Source organism: Marmota monax, unplaced genomic scaffold (genome assembly GCF_021218885.2).
Source record: "Marmota monax isolate L192 unplaced genomic scaffold, Marmota_monax_Labrador192_F-V1.1 WCK01_AAM20220418_F8-fsc00045, whole genome shotgun sequence".
Classification (NCBI taxonomy): Eukaryota; Metazoa; Chordata; class Mammalia; order Rodentia; family Sciuridae; genus Marmota; species Marmota monax.
In genome coordinates this window covers 10,061,405-10,082,466 of record NW_026692132.1, presented here as the reverse complement: position 1 = coordinate 10,082,466, position 21,062 = coordinate 10,061,405, and the positions used below count along the sequence as shown (strand labels likewise).

The 21,062-nt window shown below is 31.7% G+C and overlaps 1 protein-coding gene across 4 annotated transcripts in view; it reads left to right on the top strand.

The window, feature by feature from the left end:
* Window positions 1-21,062, top strand: part of Dync2h1 (dynein cytoplasmic 2 heavy chain 1) — a 381,051-nt gene that overhangs the window by 327,064 nt on the left and 32,925 nt on the right. For all 4 annotated transcript variants that reach the window (XM_058586626.1, XM_046466604.2, XM_046466597.2 and 1 more), the window contains 2 exons: window positions 671-880; window positions 5,943-6,032. In XM_058586626.1, coding sequence (XP_058442609.1) covers window positions 671-880; window positions 5,943-6,032 — 300 coding nt within the window. The remainder of the gene's footprint in view (window positions 1-670; window positions 881-5,942; window positions 6,033-21,062) is intronic.

Genomic DNA, 21,062 nt, shown 5'->3' with positions numbered 1-21,062 from the left:
CCTTGAGTTTTTCTTAAAAATCTGAGAAACTTACCACAAGAATGGGATGCTAATTAGAATAAGTTATACTCCATTATGATTAACATGTCAAAATATACTGTCGTGTATATCTAAAAGTACAAATTTTAAAAATGTCAAAAAATTTTTTGAGAAACTCCCAAATTTCAATATACCACATCACACATTTCCCTCTGTTAAAGTACAGATATAAAAAAGAAACATGAAGGTACAATACTGACTGGTCTTGACCACAAGATGTTTAGTGTAGTTTTCTGCTGCATGTATAGGTAGCATTCAGATTAAAACATCTGTTTGCATTTTGTATTTAAACCATGATTCTTTTTCTGTTCTCTTTTGGGTGATGGAGTGTAACTTTCCTGCTCTGCATGTTGGCTTATAGGGTCCTGTTTCTTCTACTATTTTCCTATTGTTACTGACTCCTGCTTCTCATTGTGGTTTCCCTTTTACCATTCTCACCCCATATGCCACTTTAAATGTTGGTAAACTCCAAAATTCCTTTTTGTAGTCTTAATAAATTTGCCCATTCATAAAGCAACAGTATTTTAAAACAGTTTTACAACAGAACAATAAAAGGTTATAATAACTTTTTAAATGTTTTACTATATCAGTGGTTTGTGCTACTTTTCAGTAAATGACATTTTTCTTTTAGAATTCAAATCTGATTCATCAGAAAGTGTCTCCTCCTAATGATCGGCAAGGATCTCCAATATTATCATTCATCCTTCTAGAACAATATAATGCCATTCGTTTAGTACAAAGTGTGCATCAGTCTCTTGCTGCCCTCAGCAAAGTCATCAGAGGAACTACCTTACTGAGTTCAGAAGTCCAAAAATTGGCAAGTGCTTTATTAAACCAAAAGGTAAGCCAATACTGTATGTTTTTATTTCATTATTTAAGTAGGTCTTTATTTGTTGGATTCTTGTGGTTAATAACAGACAACTGAAGTCAAAATGGTTGAAGTCATGTGGAAGTTTATTGGCTCAGATAGAGTCTTAGTGGTAGTTAGCATTAAATCAGCTTGATGGAGCTTAAAATTGTCATTAAGGATCTCAGTTTATGCTATCTATCTCTTCTGTATATGTAATGAAATCTATGTTAATTTCACTTTGGAGCAAGTCCTCTCTATATATGGTGATACACTACCAACAGAGAGAACATCTTTTTCTTGGTAACTCGAGCAAAAATCTTGGGATATACTTTGATCCAAACCAGTTTGAATGTTGTTCCTTTTTCCATGCTAATTCTGTGGGCAGGACATGCAAAACTTTCATTTGTGTAGGGGTTCAACCAACAAATACCTATTCCTGGAGGTGGGGATGGTTTCATCTGTAACACATATACTGAGATTAAGTGAGATATAGCTATCCAGTAAAAAATCAGGATATGTTCAGCAGCAGCAGAAGAAATAAACACTTCTACTAAATAATTAGTTCCCTTTAAATGATAGTAAAAATCACGCAGTTCAGATTAATTGAAGAGACAAAAAATTTGGAAGGGTGTTTGTAGACTGATTTTTAGCCATTTGGAGAATATGAATTTTACAGCACTTGGAGTCTAGAAAAGATTTCAGTAGGGCAATCAAAAGTTTTTCTTTTCTGCTGTGTATACTCAATATAAGGAAACTTGTAGTAGTCTGTCTAAATGTCCTATCTATTTTAATATAAAAATGTAGCCTATCTATAATTTCCTACATCTCTCTACCATTAAGAAGACATTCAACACTCTTCTATTCTCTCTCATGGATATTTTATGTAGAAATAATACAGTATAGCAAAATAGCTAAGTATGTGGTCTCCAGAATGTGTCTACAAATTAGTAGGTATGTAACCTTAGGGCGGTTCTGTGAACATCTCCAAACTGTTTTTCTCACTTGTAAAATAAGGATAATAATGGTACCTACTTCATGTGATTCTTTTGATAGTTAAATATGGGTAAAGTACTTGGCTCATAGCAAACACACTTTTAAAATAGTTGTTTTTGTTAATTTGGAGAATTTCATTATAAACAGAACAACTCATGAAGTATTTCAGTTTATGGAAGTTGGGATACTTTGTACATCACTTTCAGTAAGAAATAGTTACAGCCTGGAACCATGGTATTTCAAGAGATTTTATGTGATATAAATAATAAAATAATATAAAATGTAATTGCCAACTTTGGTTTCTTATTTTACTTCTACTGTTAACATCTGGGTAAACTTTGGCATAAATACCTGAAAGAAAATAATAACTTTAAATCATTTTCTATGAATCAAATATAATATGGCTTAGATTAGATCCTTCTGAAAGACAAAGAACTAAAGGGGCTTAATTATATGAAAATCCTTTCTTAAGACCAAAATATTTTACAAAGGGGTCATAAAATTTTATTTATTTTTTCCCTTTTCCCTGAACCATTAAGATCTTCTAAATATTTTCTAATTTGGCTTAGCAATAGGCAATAACAATAGAATCAGATGGCTTATTTCCTAATTAAAATGTGTTTATATAAGATGTGGATAATTTTAATATGTCATTTATCACCTTCTATATTACACAGGAATAAATACAGCCTTCAAACATAATACTCCCTTTGATATAATTTTATAATTTTTGTGAGAATGAATTTGTTAAAAGCCTTTCAAATGATGAAAAGTTCATTTTGCAAAGATATTTAAACTATATCATAATAGTATTTATAGAAATAGTTTAAGATGTTTACTAAAACTCAAATGAGGGTAGACTGACTTTCACAAAAACAAGGTGAGTAAAATACTTTGTTTACTTTCTAATGAGTTTTAATGAAATTGAGAATTCAGTACTAACCTATTTCAGAATAAAAATTTAATTTTTTGTTACATTTGAATGTGACAGCTTCTGTATTATGTGATATGATTTCAAGTTATTTAGGAAATAGATCATTAATTGACATTTTCTTTAATGTACCTGGCATGAATGACAAAGGAATTTTTCTAGAAAGAATTATGATTCTTTTATTCCTTTGATAATTTCTGGGGTTATGCCTAATCTATTTTTTTTAATGAAGAAACAATAACTTATAATTAATGAAGACATTGTAAAATACTGTTTTCTTTTATATGGTAGAACATGGGTTTTAAGGTAAGTGCAATGGTAACTTACCATTTGTAGATATTAAAAGGTTGTATTGCAGTTCTTACAACATTAATTGAATTCTTTTTAAAGGCAATATGTGCAACTCCAGAGGCTGAGGCTGGAGGGTCACAAGTTTAGGTCAGCCTCAGCAACTAAGTGAGGCCCTAAGCAACTTCATGAGACTCTGACTCAAAATTTAAAATTTTTAAAAAGCCTGAGGATGTGGCTCAGTGGTAAAGTGCCTCTGGGTTCATTCTTCAGTATCCCTCTTCTCACCAAAAAGGCAAGTAAAGTCAACATATATATTGGCTACACATTTCAACTTTCCTAATCATACTTGTTGGTAATACTACATGGCTTTTTATCTTTTTAAACCAGGGAATCCTTCAATAGTAGAGCAAAATTCTAGTGTCTCCTAAATTTAAAAAAAAAAAAAAAAAACTACTGGATTTTAACTTTTTGGATCACTTTAAAAATTGAAATGGATGCAGTTTTAAAATATGCATATACATAGTTTTATTATATAATTTCAGGAGGAGTAAGAGCTAACATCTTTCTCTGTGAGGGTCTGCTTTATAGCAGAGGTTTCAGAGTGTGTGTGCAGGTGGATTAAAAAGGAAATCAGGAGACTTTTGAGGTGAACATATTGTCAGTTTGGGATTTTAAGTTTACACAAGTATAAATACTAGAGATTCAAATGAATGTATAATTGGGAATTGTTTGTCAACTTTTTATGTAGTTTGGATGCACATAGCAAGATGTTTAAACATGAGTGCACATGCTTGGTATCTAGTTTGTGTTTCGATGAATAGCCAGCTAATACTATCAAAGATAAAGCAAACTAATGGATTTGACCTCAAGTTTTTTTTTTTTGTTTTTTTTTTTACCTGAGACAGTTTATTGATTTGTTGCGTTAATGCCAGAAATTACTGAGACTAGCTCAGTAATTGTTCAAGTTCTGATTTATATTAGTATTCACATATGCTGTGATGAACAATTACTGTTGAAGCAAAATGCCTTGCATTAATAATCACAATTACCTAAATTCTATTAAATTCATAGTGTGTTGAATTTGTTTTATTGTTATGACTCATTTAACAGTGTGGTAAATTATGGAAATTATTGTTAGTTTTATAATGTTTATAGATCAAATTTTAATGTAAACCTTCAGCCCATTTACTACTGCTCTTGATGCACATTCATTAAGATTGATAAATTTATATAAATTATTGTGACCACAATGTGTCTATGTATGTTCATATCTACATTAAAGAATGGCAAATGATATTGGCCTAAATGAATGTAATATAGAAATAATCCACAAAATTTTAAACTCTCCAGGAAAGTAAAAGCTTAGAGATTCATTATTGACATTGATATATTCCACATATAGACATTCAATATATTTTTATTAGATTTCATTACATGAAATACAATTTACAGATTATCATCTTACTTTCTGAATGTTTGATGATAAACTTATCTTTCTCTCCAAAGCTAATCTTCATTATAAGCATTTTTAATGTGTTCAGGTTTATACATATGCTAAGCTAAAGATGCTATGAATTGTCTGTATTTTAAAGACAAATACTGTCTTAATTTGTACTTATGTACCAAAGAATCATGGAACAGGAGGCTCAAACAACAAAAATTTATTTTTCACAGTCTGGAAAGGCCTAGATCAAGGTGCTGACAGTTATGGAACAGCACCTTTAAGATTCATTGAAGTCTTATTGTTTAACAGAGGCTCTGCAAAGTGTATCCTAGTAGTCTTTATGATACTCTTATCTTAGATTCTTCCTCCTTTTAAGTCTACAAAGTCCCTTGGGTTTCCACAAACATTCTCTCTTTTCACTTATACTCTTCTAAATGTCCTTCCAGTTCAACCCACCACCCAGTTGTAAAGCCATAGGTTTTTGTTAAGGTAGCATTCTACTTTTAGGTATCAAAATTTATCAGGTAAGTCTTACTGCAGAACAAATTTACCAAATCTTATTTTAAAACCATTTCATTTTAAATGTTTATTTTTAGCTTAAAAATCTGAAATCTGGGTAGGGTTTTAGAGAGAAAACTTGTCTTGTTCACACAGTCACTGATATGGCTGGTAAGTCTTCACTGGTTCAGAGCTGGGAGCCTTTATTGCTATACATGTGAGCCTGTCCAAGAACATTTAGATGAAAAAATGACTGAGTTTCAAAAGACAAGAAATATAAGCAACAGTTTCTTATAGCTTAGACCTGGAAATTAGCACAGCATCACTTCCAACTAGTTACTGGGCCAGTATTCGAGGAGAGGAACTTAAATCTCAAGTCTCAATACAGGCATTAAGGGATTTAGGTTCTTGTTTTATAATCACAACTATTTTAAATTCAAAGCATAATTGTGACCTTAATCTACCATATATTTTAGAAGGTTTATTTCACTCCTCCAATGAGACTAGATGTTTTCTAAGGCCCCTTTCTACTCTAAGTCTGGTTATTATATAATTTTCATTGTTGATATATTCTAGATAGGAGTAGTTTCTCAACTATATAATCACAGTATTTTGGGGTGATGCTTTCTCTGTTATTATCACACTTCAGGAAAATGATTTTAAGAATTTTATTTTTTGAAGAAATTTTCCTTAAGAATTCTCCTTTTAAGGAAATGTATTAACTTATTCTATGTCATTGTATTTTAATGAAATCAAGGAAAACAGAAATATTAATAAGAAGGAATCATGATATGTATAATGTGAATTATGTCAGAGTTTATCCCCATCACAGTAATGTTGAAGGTCTTTTATATGTAATATACATAAAGTTAATTTTGGCCCCTTTTAAATTCCAGTGTCCCCTCATATGGCAGAACAAGTGGGAAGGCCCAGAAGATCCCTTACAGTACCTTAGAGGTCTTGTAGCTCGTGCCCTTGCAATACAGGTAAGACTAAATTATTTAGTAATTAATAATTGCATGAGTGTATGGCCATTGTATTATACAATCTTTTTGCTAATAACTATGAGACTGACATGATTTTGTATATAAACTATCAGATATTTTCATATTCTGCCATTTTTATTACTTACCATTGAGCCTGGTTTGAATCCTCTGATATAAACATATCATTCTTTGGTAACAAGCATATTTCACTCTTGCACTAGGCTTTTCAGTCACTTCACGGATAGTATTCTACTTCATCACGCTCTTTCCTGATCCTGGAGTGCACGGTATATAACTTTAACCATTTTCTTCCCACCTTTCCAGTGTCCTAACTCACTTTTCTTCCCTCTTCATCCTTTCTGGAAATCTTTGAACTTGGGGCAGTCTCTGTTCATATACAGACTGCTAATCTCTGCTAGTGGCATGGGAGATGAGAAATGTTTAGATGTGAAATGTATTAGATGGGCCCTGAGCATTGCTTCCATATTCCATTATAATGTTTTAAACTTTACTACTTTCCTTAAGATTCCATTTTGTCACAGACTTGATTTTAGAGAAAATTCAAGCTGTGGGGCATGAGTGCTTAAAAATTCCTACCCTTCTCTCCCATCTACAAATTTGTTCAGTGTTACACTCCTCATCTTTGTTCATGTTTATATTAGAAGTTGACCTGCTATTGAAGACTCAATGTAGGTGATTCCTTATCTCTTTAGAAAACTTCCAGAGGGTCTTTCCTTGTTCTTCTCTTTTTTCATCTTTCCAAGTCTTTTCATTCAGTTTGCCAGCGTACAAGTAGGACTCATTTGAAGACATGAGGATGCATTCAAAATGTTTGTTTGCTTTCTGTTCTCTAGGCTGTAGGATTATTGAAGAAAAAGTAATAGAGTAGAAAATGAAAATTATCAGGTAGAGAAGAATCATGCAGTGCCTTTCCCTCTCTCTGTCTGCTGAGTATGTACCTGGAAATACTGTATCAATGCTGGAAGAATGGAAGGAAAAAAGGATGGAGAAAGGGAAGAGGGAAGGACAAATACTGTCATTTTAGAAAAATATCGGAATGCTCTGAAGTTCTTTGTATGTTATAATGGCATGGTTGTGATAAATTCATATATTTCTCAGTGTTATTTGCTTTAGATTATTTTCATAAAGAACTTGTGTTTCTTTTATTTGCTAAAAATAGTGGCTCATATTATACTATGTATGTAAGTACACTCAATTTTGTTGTCTTATATTGTTAATACTGAAGTTAATATCCTTTAAAGCAGTTTTACATGAATTATTGTAATTGGCACAACTATTTAAAGTAAGTATATTGAACACTGGCCACAAAATCTGAACACTTTTCCTCTTTATTTTTCTTGAAAGCTTTATAGGCATTTAATCTTAATTGTAATAATAAATTTTCAAGAAGTTTCAGGCTTTATCATAGTTTACCCATCTTTCCAATCAGGGAATAGGTAATATTTCTCACTTTCATCATCTCTTTGGGATATTTTGTTTTTCTGGGCTAAACTTGTTTTCATTTGTAAATGTAGAAAAATGTCCACCTCCCCAAAGTGACCTTTATTGTTTGGGATTTGCATTCCATCTTTCAATGACCTGTTGATTCTATTGTTTTCACTTATGCCTTCTCTATTTCACAGAAAAATATCCAGAGCAGCTTGTGATGGTTAGAGAACAATGTAGCTCCCTAGTTGAAAAGGGTGGGTACATGTCATGGTGGTGTGGCAGGGAGAATAAGAGATACTATTTGCAAGGTTCTTTGAAATTGGCAGCTGTGGCTTCTTATAAAAGTGTATGAACACATTGAATATAAATAAATACATAGCAGCTTGAGCCCAGGTCCATGCAAAATTTAAGACCTCAAAACCTTGCAATTTGGCATAGAACACCAGTATGAAGAGAACAAGCAACTGAAAATATTATATGTAGTGCTAGTTTATTATAGAGATTTTATGTAAATAAGCTAAGGCTAACAAGGGTCAAGAATGGCATTCCTTCACTCAGGCAAAAAAAAAAATTAAGCTGGCACTATATGCTAGGCCATGTGAAATGTTAGATATAATGATTACTGAAAATATATTTTTCTGCCTCAAATTTTTTATATTTCTCACATTCATCCACTTTGGCATCTAAAAAATTTATAAATGTGATTAATGCTTTTCTGATGCCAAACACTATGAAACTGATGATGTCAAGGGGTAAACATGATAGACATATATATCTTGTCCCAAAGAAGCTATCCTTATAGCTTATCAGAAAAGGTAGCATTGAATAAACAACAGAGTAGGGAAGTCAGTACTCTGGGAACAAAGAGCCATAGTGCTTAACCTAAAGAGATTCAAGGAAGTGACGTTTCAGGTGAGAACTTTGTAGGAACAGCTCAGGTGAACAGAAGGAAGAATGTGGCAGATAGAAGGAAAGTCATAGTCAAGAGTAAGCCTTGTGGTTTCAAGAAACCAAAAAAGCAGAGTAAAGAAGGAGGGGGGGGGGGTGTTCAGTGATTAGGCTAGAGAATAGTAAAGGATAAGTCATGCTGCTATATTAAATTATATTTGATCGTATAGGCAAAAGATACCCATTGTAGTATTTTAAAGAAGGAAGTCACATTAGGATTTTTTTATATTATTTCTAATTAGTTGTACCTGACAGTAGAATGCATTTTGACACATCATGCATAAATGGAGTGTAACTTCTCATTTGACTGGTTTTACATGATGTAGAGTTACACAGGTCATGTAATCATGTATGCATATAGGGTAATAATGTCTGATGCATTTTACTATCATTCCTACCCCTATGCCCACTCCCCTCTGTCTAGTCCACTCAATTGCATTCCTATATATCAGCAATGAATCTACTGAAAGAGAAATTAGGAAAACTGTCCTACTCACAATAGCCTCAAAAAAAAAATAAAATATTTGGGAGTCAATCTAACAAAAGAGGTGAAAGACCTCTACAAGGAAAATTACAGAACTCTGAAAAAGAAATTGAAAAAGCCCTTAAAACATGAAAAGATCTCTCATGGTCTTGGACAAAATTAACATTGTCAAAATGGTCATACTACCAAATGTTCTATACAGATTTAATGCAATCCCTATTAAAATCCCAATGACATTCTTCATAGAAATAGAAAACTCAATCATGAAATTCATTTGGAAAAATAAGAGATCCAGAATAGCCAAAGCAATCCTTAGCAAGAAAAGTGAAGCAAGAGACATCACAATTACCAGACCTTAAACTATTCTACAGTGCTATACTAACAAAAATGGCATAGTATTGGCACCAAAACAGACACGTAGACCAATGGTACAGAATAGAAAACAGAGACAAACCCACATAAATAGTTATCTCATACTAGACAAAGCCACCAAAAGCATACATTGGAGATAAGATAGCCTCTTCAACAAATGGTGCTGGGAAAACTGGAAATCCATTTGTTGCAAAATGAAATTGAACCCATGTTTCTCACCTTGCACAAAATTCAACTGATTGGTTCTTACGTCAGTAGTCTCAAATGTTCTGGTTGAAGTATAAGCCATATTATACCATTCCTTTCCTGAAACTATCCCCAAAATTAGTCATCTCATTCAGAGTATCAAAATCCTTATTTAAAATAAGGCCCATCCCCTCTAATTTCCTCTCCTAGTTTTTTATCTCATTTGCAGTTCCTTTTTACTGGTCCCCTTGCTATTCAGTGAGCAAATCTGTAACACTCCCTTACTGGGCCTTTATTCTTGCAGTTTCCTACTTGGAATGATATCCCCCATGATCCCCATGATACCTACAAGAAAGCTTCCTTATCTCCTTCAAGTCTATGCTCAGATGTCAACTTTGCATTTACCTTCCCTCACCATCTTGTTTTAAGTTATAGTCTCTGACAGTTCTTCTCCTCGTTGCCTTCTTTGTTTTCTCCATGGCCTATATCTCCATTGAGTATTCTGTGTGTTTTACTTATTTATGTTTTAAATTTTCTAATATTCCTCCACTAAAATGTGAGATCCAAGTATGTAATTCACATTAGCAGACTTTTCAATAAGTAACTGTTGAGTAAAAATGTTTCAATCAACTATAGGGTTAATCTCAAGTAAACTGACATGTCTATGTTTCCCAATCATCACAATTTATCTCCCTAAGATATATTCTTTACTATCCAGGATATGTTTTAGATTTTTTACTTCTATCAAAATTTACTCAATAAACATTTTGGTTTAACATTTGAGGACTTATTTGCTCTTACAATCTAAAATGTTCAAAGTGTTTTTTATTCATTTTTGAGGTGTCTTCTATATTTTGGAAGGTTTTGTCATACCTTACATTCCTGGAAAAGAATATTCTTAATTTTCCTAACTTATCTCAGTAACTCATAGTCCTTGATATAGTGTTTTACACACATTAAGTATTCATTATAATTATTCATAGGAAGGCTTGTAAAAATGAAACTGAAAAAGACTGTGTGGCTCTAAAATCTTTAGCATCCCTCTTTTTAGATATTATACTCAGCTAGAATTGTGTGTGTGTGTGTGTGTGTGTGTGTGTGTATATATATATATATATTGTGAGTGTGTGTGTGTGTATATATATATACACACACACACACACATATATGTGTGTGTGTATATTGCATATATATTCATTCATTCATTCACTCAGTGAATATTTACTGACATTGTTCTAAGTGCTGGAAATAATAGTGGGGAAACAGGAATCATATGTTAGTGAAAGACATAGATAATAAACTTATCAACATTAGAATGGCATCAAAATATTTTGGCCCAAATCCTGAAATCTAAGGTTAATATACAGCCAGGTTTTAAGCTGAATTATCACCATTATAGAATGAATTTGAAGTATAGATATGAAATTTTATCCATTGAAATGTAGCTATTACTATAGCAGTCATATTGTAAAATTTTAAGAGTCAAGTTTTATACTGGGATAATAATTCCATAGCATTATCAACTAATAAATCCTTTTAATGGTCAACTATCTTGCATATTTGGAATACTAAACAGTAGTCTGTAGTGATCTACAGTTTTATAGAAGCAATCCTACAAAACATGCTATTTGTACTCTTTGCAAAAGATAAGTCTTGGTTCTAGAAATGTGACAATTTACAGCATAATTAGCTTTCAAGATGTCAGAATTTCTCCTGAGTTTCTATTTGCACCACAACCTTCATCACATCATACAAATGTTAGCAGCTACTGTAGTAAAAAAAAAAGTAACCAATGATCCTTCCTTAGTACTGTTTGCTATGTTGGTACTCTAACTTGCAAAGTCATGTTTCAAGGCTTTTCTTGGTTAAAGTAGCCATTTTTTACTAGTTAGATGCTTTCATTACATCTTGTTTTAACATCTTGTTTTAACATTGTTTATTAACAAATGTTGTGAAAAATCTTGTATGTCATGTAGTTCTGTCTTTTGTAAGGAACAATGATAAAAATGGTTGACATTTTCTCTGTCATGGTCAAGTATGTTATATCAGATACTGTAAGATTTCTGAACACATAATGGAAGATGTTTTTTGAATAAAACTTCCTATGTTTGTGATTCCTAAATCAAATATAGCTTCCACATTTATTGTATGGTCCATGATAATTACATAATGCTTTATTTATTTTTCATTCTGTAATATATCTTCTATCAGATCTATTTTTGTCAACTATTTGCAACTAAAAATCTCTTCATATGCAAAGAAAGTAATTATTGGTTTAATTAAGTTACCTGTGGTTACACTTTAAAAGGGCTTTAATTGTATTTGTGTGTTGTGGACAATATTGAGGTAGACTTTTGACTTAGACTATTGAGTAATTGATTTAATAATACTAGCAATAATAATTTTGGAAAACATTTTCATTAATATATTTACTAGAGTCTTAAACTTAAGGTCTTCAGGCAATCTCAGAACTTTTTAATCCATCTCCTAAAAATTATTGGCCATCTGCATCAATGATTTTGTCAAGTTTTTTTTGTGACCTTCATAGTATCAAAACCATAAAAGGAATTTTTGAAGTGAGAAAATAAAAAAAAATAGGTATTTCAAATATTTATTCTCCATTTTTTAATTTTATGCTCATATTGAAGTGATTTACTTTGAATTCTTTTATAAATGATATTCTTTTTTTTTCTCCTTGAGAAATTTTGAAGTGGTAAAGTTGATAATCCATTTTTTTCCTCATAATATGGGAAGTATTCTGAAATAGTACTTCCTCTTGAAGGACTCATGGTTTAATAGAACTGAATAGCTTACAATTTAATGTTATTTTTTATAAATGTCATTTAATGTTTCAAATGCTGGTATGTCAAATAATTCTATGAAAATCTGGATTTCACTATAATTTAACATTATGTATAATATTTGACATTTATAAAAATATGTATGTCATTGATATATATAAAATAAGTTGTTATAAATTTATCATAATTATAAAAAATATAATTTTCTACAATAGTTTAATATATTTATAATATAAAATATATACTTTTATTAGATTTTTTCTTATTTTATTCATTCTAATTAGTTATACATGACTGCAGAATGCGTTTCAATTCATTGTACACCAATGGAGCACAACTTTTCATTTCTCTTGTTGTACACAATATAGTCTCTTACCATATGTGCAGTCATACATGTACTTAATGTAATGATGTCCAGATGTCCATCTCATTTCACTATCTTTCCTGCCCCCATTTCTCCTCCCCTCATCTCTCTCCCCTTTGTCCAATCAGAATTCCTTCATTTTTTCCATGCGCCCTCCCCAATTATGGATCAGCATCTACTTATCAGAGAGAATTAAGTGCTTCCAATGTTATTCCTTACCTTTACCAAGCTAATATATTCTCCTAATATTTGTATTGTCAGTCTATTTCTCTATTTATTGGACTCTAAATTCTTCATTTACATAACATTAATTTTTCAATTTTTAAAATTTTATTCTTGTAATATATGTTTATGTTTCAGACTAAGTAAACTTCAACTTGTAGAGTACATGAAGGGATTATTTTCCCTTTAGGTGGTATATACTTATATTATTATAACTAATATATTTTTATATTATAATTAAAATAATGTAATATTTCAAATAAATCTAAATGACATGGCTTGCTGGCCTTACTAACATGGTTACCTTTATGCTTAGATAAATATTGATATTGTTTATTTCTAGGATGTCAGAACAATATGTTTGTTAAGCCTACAAGAAGGTAAAAAAGCAAATAATAGATCAAGTTAAATACTGAAATTGAACTTTAATAAATATTAGAATACTAAAAAAAATTTATATGGACTAAGGGTATGAGTAGTCACAGAAGACGTTTGTTAGGAAGTAATATTTAACAGAGACTTGAATGAAGAGAGCAAACTGAAGGTATCTGAGGCAGGTGATAAAAACAAAACAAAAAACCAAATGCAACAACTCAGATCCAGTGAGTGTGATCTGAGACAGGAATGTCCTTTGCCTGTTTAACGGACAACAAGGAAGCCAGCCAGAGTGAATAGAAGTATGTAAAGAGAATGCTACTAGAAATGAAGTTGGATGGGTTGCCAGGGACTATGACATGGATCCTTGGAAGCTTGGTAAGGACTTTACTTTAGATGCTGAGTGCATGAGAAGCCAGCGGTAATTGAGAGTAAAGGATAAAAATTATTCTGGGGTTTTGTGAATAGACTATAGGGAGAGAACTGCCGCAGACTGACCAGTTAAGAGGTTACTACATAATCCAAAGAGGTTGTGATGGTTTTCTGCACTAGGATGGTGGCTATGGAGGTAGAAAAATACTAGGATTTTTATATTAGACCTGTATATTTAGTTCTGGGGCATGAAAGAGAGGTACCGAACAATTTCAAGGTTTTGACTGAGCAATTGGTTGAATGGTTTGCTGAGTTGAAGGATACGAATAATGGAGTATATTTCTTAGGATGGAAATGGTCTTGCAAATTAAGATTTCTAATTTGAATATATTAAGTTCAAAAACATCATAGTGGAAATAATGAAGAATTGGTAAGAGGTTGGAATATGAAATAAATTGGCAGTCATGAGCATATTGAGATGGTCTTTAAAACTATAGGAGTGGTCAATATTTGGCTCTGCTTCACTCCAATATTGATATTCCAAAAAAAAGAGAAGGAGTGAATTGTTGAGATCAAGAAGTAGTAGTCAAAAATACAGAAGAAAGCCTGGGAGACTGTAGTGATCAGGAAGTCAAGAAAGAAAGGGTTTTAAAAAGGTCAAAACCATCAACTATGTCAAATTCTGTAGGTGAGATTAGAGAAATATTATTATATTTGGCAATGTGAATGACACTGTAATGTTGAGTTGTTTTGTGAAGTACAGAAAAATGAAGGTCTGGTGTATGAGTTAGAGAAAAAAAGGGCAAAGTTGAGATAACAAGTATAGACCTTTTTTTCCCCTTTTTTTTCCTTTTTTCTTCTGTGAGTTGTGATACTTCATAGCACAGATAAATATCATGGTAGATGTGGTGGGATTTGGGGGCTGGGAGTTTGTTTGTTTTAGTGTTCAATAAAAGTGAAAAAAAGGAAATAATTTTAGGAGTAAAGTTTTTTGAAAATTTGAAAGGATTGTCCTTTCACTGTAGAGTGAGCTATTCATAAAATAAATTATAATTGACCATTAAGTAAGGATCTATAAATATGTAGACAATATAAATCCCTGGCTTATCAAACCAGAAATTAAGTACCATGCCCAGAGGCCATGTCTAATGATCTTATTACAAAGATTCAGGTTCTGTATGAATCCTGTATGGGTTTAGCCCATATAACTTTAACTTATTCCTTTCTTTGGAAAGGTCAGGAGAGACCATCAGTGTAAAAAAAAAATCTAAATCATGAAATATTATTCTTCCACATTTTTCTCTACAATGTGGTAGAAAAACATCGCAAAGGTCTATTGAAGAAAGTACTTGTAGCGGAGTGGAGTAGAACAGCCCTATAATCCCAGCTACTCCAGAGACTGAAGCAGGAGGATCTCAAGTTCAAAGCTAGCTTTGGCAAGTTAGAGACCCCCTCTCAAAATAAAAAAGAACTGGGGATGTAGCTTAGTGGTAGAGCACTACTGGGTTCAATCTCTAGTACCTTTCCCCCATAGTACTACTTTGTGCTGAACATTGAGCCTTATAGTTTGGTTTTTCTAAAAAATCATGTTTGAATGAACTTAGTATTCTAGTAGGTGAGTATATTAAGAGTAGGGTAAGAGTTAGGCTTTTTTTTTTCCAGTTAAGGTATATTCTGTTCTCATATAGACAAGAGCATGTCTGTTAAGTTAATAAAGTTAAACAAGCTAGCAGATATTAGTCCATCAGAGACAGCTCTGAAGGCTAGTCTCCTTCAGATCCTTTGTATAGTTTGTTTTTTTCAGTCAGCTATGTAGCATGGGGGTTCATCACAGAACCCCCATCAAAAAAATGATTAAATTTTTAAAAATTAGGATAGTTGACTGCAATTTATGCAGTTAGAAGTTTTCCAGTTATATGTCTTGCTGTTAACCAAATTCATAAGGGAATTTACTTTTTCCCAGAATCTGTTTTTTTTACTGGACTATATGGCCAAACCTAAAATTAAAGAATTATAATAGTTAAGTGTTTATTTGTTTGTTTGTTTTAAGCAGTAAGAAATGCTTTTCATTTCATGAGCACCTAGGTTAATTACTGATGTTTTGTTTCTGGTACATATCAATTTGGGTAAGGTTTTCTGGTTTTGTTTTTATTTTTGTGTGTTTGTATTTTACTTTTTTTTTATACTGCCGATTGAACCACCCAGGGGTTCTCTTAACCACAGAGCCACATCCCTAGCCCCCCACTTTTTTTGGTACCTGGGATTGAACTTGGGAGCACTCAACCACTGAGCTACATCCCAGCCCTATTTTGTATTTTATTTAGAGACAGGGTCTGAGTTGCTTAGTGCCTTACTTTTGCTGAGGCTGGCTTTGAACTGTTGATCCTCCTGCCTCAGTCTCCCATGCTCCTGGGATTACAGTCATGCATCACCACACCCAGTGTTTTTTTACATTTTTATCAAATATTTTTATTTTTGATATCCCAATAAAAACTGAGGTGGAACTCAAAATAATAGAATGTTTTTTTTTTTTTGCATAGTATGCAATTCCCTAATTTAACAGAGTAGAAATCTTGTTTTTTTAAGATATAAGAAACATATAAATTTTAAAGGATGATTAACACATAGCAGGTCATTTTTGGAATTTCAAAATACTTCAGAAGTGTTTTTCTTTTCCATTTGCACGGAAGCAAGTTGTATGCTTACTATCACAAGTGGTTAAATCAGAAAAAAACAACATTCTATAGAAAAATTAGGATATTAATTTTAAGGATAATAGTAAGTGAAAAGGAAGCTTACTATATTGTAATTATAGTGCTTTCCTCTGGAGTGAATGACTGTTGGTATATTTTCCCATAATATCATTTGCCAAAATCATTTTCCATTCATAAGTTAGTCTATGGGAAAATTTCCTATTTAATTTAAAACTCTCACTAAAAAAATATCCCACAGGAAATCAGTATTCCATTTTTCTGTGGCCCCCAATCTACTGCCAATACATATATTCACATTCAACAGAATGATTAGAAGTAAAAGTTAAAATACCATTAAAACAAGGTCACTTGTCAAAATATGATTTCTGTACCTTAGAAGAGAAATGTAAATGGTTACAAAATCTTATTCAATCTTCAAAAGAACCATCCACAGTGGGAGAGGTCATGGTAGAGCAGTGAGAGATTTCAGCATTCTCCTTTAATCTGATGAAGATGAGAAATGCCTGAAACATCAAAATTCCTTTATAAGTCCATAATATTAAAGCCCCTCCCAAGAACCAATTTGGTTAAAATTAATTTCCTAAAAGTATGAAAATTGTTAAAAGGACCCTTTGATTTCTTTGAAGTTTTACTTTGAAAACTCCTCATAAAATCAACATAGTGAAGTCCTGAGAATTTCTTTTTTCCTTTCTTTCTTAATTCCTAGTGCATGTGGTACTCTAGATATAAAGGTAAAGTATAAAAAATTAGTTACATTAAACTGGTAACATTAGGGAAGACATTTCCAACGTAATGATATTTGAATAGAGACCTGAAGGAGGTAAGGTCATAGCCATGCAGATAGGTATGTGGTAGTGAAGTTTCAGGTAGAGGGAATAGCAAGTGAAGCACGCTGAGGCAGAAGAGTTTTTGAGAAAAGGAGATCATGGTGACTGAAGAAAAGGTGGTCAGAGAAGTCAGGGGTTAAGGTAGATATTGTGGCATGGAGAAGGGTTTGGAATTAGTGCAGGGGCAGACAGTGTAGGCTTTGTGTGCTGTTGTAAGGCCTTGGCTTCTGTGAGATGGAGTCACTCTGGGTAATTTGAAACTATATACAGGGCTTGGCATGGAAGGGTAATTATTAAGATTTATATATGTAGTTGCCTTTGGTCTTCAAAATGTCTGCTTTAAATTTCATTATTTTAAATGCATGTATCATGCTACCTAACTATACCTGGAGGCTCAAAAATGAAGTACTGGTTTGTCTACCAGACCCTGTCTGCCATCAATCCATTGTTTAAAGAATCAAAATTGCCTTACATTCAGCCATATAGTGAATAAGCCAAAAGCTTTATTCATACCATGTCATACACTGAATTTTATATTCAAATATTTCCCATAGATGTGGTAATTATTATATATAGAAATTATTCCTGGTGATTTTTATTATACAGGTCTATAACATTGTTTAATTTAAAAGTATAATCTTACCAATAATATAAATGATATGTTTTGGGTAAGAAATCAATTCAATTCTCTGATCTTTGTTCTTTCATTCAAAAAAATATTTTAAGTTCCATCAAAAACCAAATTGAAGCTGTAATTTTGCTCATTGAATTCTATTTTGCTCAGTGTAAAACCCTGAAATGTTTTCCTGTAAAAAAAAAAAAATAGCAGTTTCTAAGCTTATCTTTCCACTCAATAAAAATAACCAATAACTCATTAAAGTAGCATTTTTACAAGTTTAACTGTATATTTAAATCACAAATTAGAGCCAAAGATTGTCAGTGTGGTCAAAAACAAGACCAACTATGATGGCATCAGCGTGTTTCATTTTAAGTAAAAAGACTAATAGGTTAAAAGTAAAAGGATGAATAAAGATACATTCTATTAATACTAACCAAAAGAAAGCTGGCTTGCTATATTATCAGTCAAAATAGGTTTTGCAGCAAAGAATATAACCAGAGATGATAAAGGTTATTTTACAATACTACACTTTTACACATCTAATAACATTTTCAAAATACATGATGCAAACAACTGATAGAACTGCAAGGAGACACAATCTGGACTTAGATATTTTAATACACCCTTCTCAATAATTAGGATAGAAAATCAGAAAGGATTTAAAAGACTTGAACAAACTGTTTACCTAATTGATATATATAGAATATTATACAATACCATTAGCATATACATTATTTTCAAATGCACACAGAACATTTATAAAGGTAGGTCATATACTAAGCCACAGAATGAGTTTCAATGAATCTAATAAGATTTAAACCTCACAAAGTAAGTTCTCTATCCATAATAGAAATGAAATTTGAAATCAATAACAAAACCAGGCATGATGGTGCATGCCTGTAATCCCAGTAACTTGGAAGACTGAGACAGGAGGATTTTGAGTTCAAAACCAGCCTTAGCAAAAGCAAGGCGCTAAGCAACTTAGTGAGGTCCCATCTCTAAATACAAAATAGGGCTGGGATATGGCTCAGTGGTTGAGTGCCCCTGAATTCAATCTCTGATACCCCCGCCAAAAAAATAAAATAAAGGAAATCAATAACAAAAATCTATGAAAATTCAAGAATTTGGAAATTAAATATACCCATGAATCAAACAAGACACCAAAATAGAAAATTACTGAATGAATAACACAACACATTAAAATTCAAGAGATGCAATAAATAATTAAAGTCAGTGTGATTACCGAACATCAATGAATGTTTACAGTCATGTGTTCACACGTTAGTGAAGCAGTTCTCTAAAAATTAGTAGGCAAAGTAACCTTAATATTGAGTACATGGAGCCAGAAATTATGTTTTAAGTATTACATAGTTAAAAATGACTAGACCCCCAGGAAGCCAGCCCAACTTATGTTTATCTTGAATTCCAGATATTACATCTTATTCTCAAAACCCACTGAAATAAACTCCTGTTTTATCCTGTGGTTAACTAGCAATTTAATGTACAGGATTTAAATGAATACATATATATGTATATATATATATATGTGTGTGTATATATGTGTGTGTGTGTGTGTGTGTGTGTATATATATATATATATATATATATATATATATATATATATATATATATATATATATATCAAGGTTTGGGTTTAGGATAAATTTTGACTAAAAAATCTGGCAATATCTAGCCCTTGAAGTTGGTACAACAAACTTTAGCAAGAAATGTCTTAGTTATCTTCTGAGGTTTTAATTCCAGAATAATTCTTGGTTATATGCTTTGCTGCTGAACTACAGTGTTTTACATCTTTTCATCCAAAGATTTGAGAACAGTGTTATATTCAGGCTATTAACATGTTAATAACTTTAAATGTTTTGTTTCCTCCAATCAAAACAATGACTAATGATACTTAATTTTATTCTGGATAGCTTATAGCTTAGTGTCTACATGAATTTGTTCTCAGATTCTTAAGTCTCCAAACTTACACTAAATAATTTGAAAGAAAAGATTAGTATAAAAGATGGCACATTGAGAAGAAATATTATTCAAATTACTTGTTTGCATTAAACACTTTTTCCAAGGAACATAGTACCTTAAACAAAATAAAATCACCTGTTTATTTTAATGCATTGCATTTTAAACTATATCATTGCTATTTGCGTGTGAATTAAAGATAATCATTAATAGGGTATAAGTCAGACTTGCTGAAAAAATATCTTCCAATATTTTTTCAAGGTATTCAAATAATGCTTTTACATAGGAGGTTCTTACTATGTATACATTTAGCATTCTGATAAACATATTAGATTAGGAACAAGTATTCAAATAATGCTTTTACATAGGAGGTTCTTACTATGTATACATTTAGCATTCTGATAAACATATTAGGTTAGGAACAGTTTTCTATGTCATTAAATATTCTCTAAATACCAGTTTTTATTGGCTGTGGAATTTTTTGTTGTATTAATATACCATCATTTAATCCACTTAGTTTCTATTGCATTTATTCTTCTGATATCTTGATATTAAAATACTTGTAAATAAACATGTTATGTACAATAATTTCTTATTTAAATTACATTCTAAGAAAAGGATCACTGAATAAAAGGAGAAAAGAGAAATCATTTACTAAATAAATTTTCCAGCTAATATGCCTACACTTTGTTGCAAGCCCAGTTTGTGCATGCATATTTCTTATTAAAAAACAATGCTGTTACTTTATTTTCAATCTTATAAGTATGAATTTAGAGGTTTTGTTGTTGTTTGGTATTGGGGATCGAACCCAGGGCGCTTTACCACTGAACGCTGTTATTTTGCCATAGGGTCTCCCTCCATTGCAGGGCCACCAAAGTTATCTGGAACTTGCATTATTCCCATCTCAGCTTCCTGAGTTCACAGCATTATAAGAACACGTGCAGCGCCTGGCTATAAGTGTAGTTTTAAATATAAAATATTTCTTCACCATCAAGTTTGCTATTCAAAGCTATGACATACACTAAAAGAATCTTTGTTAAATCTATCTTATCAAATAATACCTTTTTGTTAATCTACCTTTAAGCTTAATGGACTAACCAGTTATTTTTACAGATTAATATTTTTACAAAAGAAAGACACTTGCCCTCTTTGATTAATGTTATTAATCCAAACTTCAATGAAGTGAAAATCTGATTATCATCCACACTCTTATTTTTAATTAGTTTGAAAATATGTACATACATTTCTGGCAACAACTCTTTTAAGGTTATTTGGATTAAAAATAAATTTTAAGGCATTAATTTAATGAAGGGATAATTG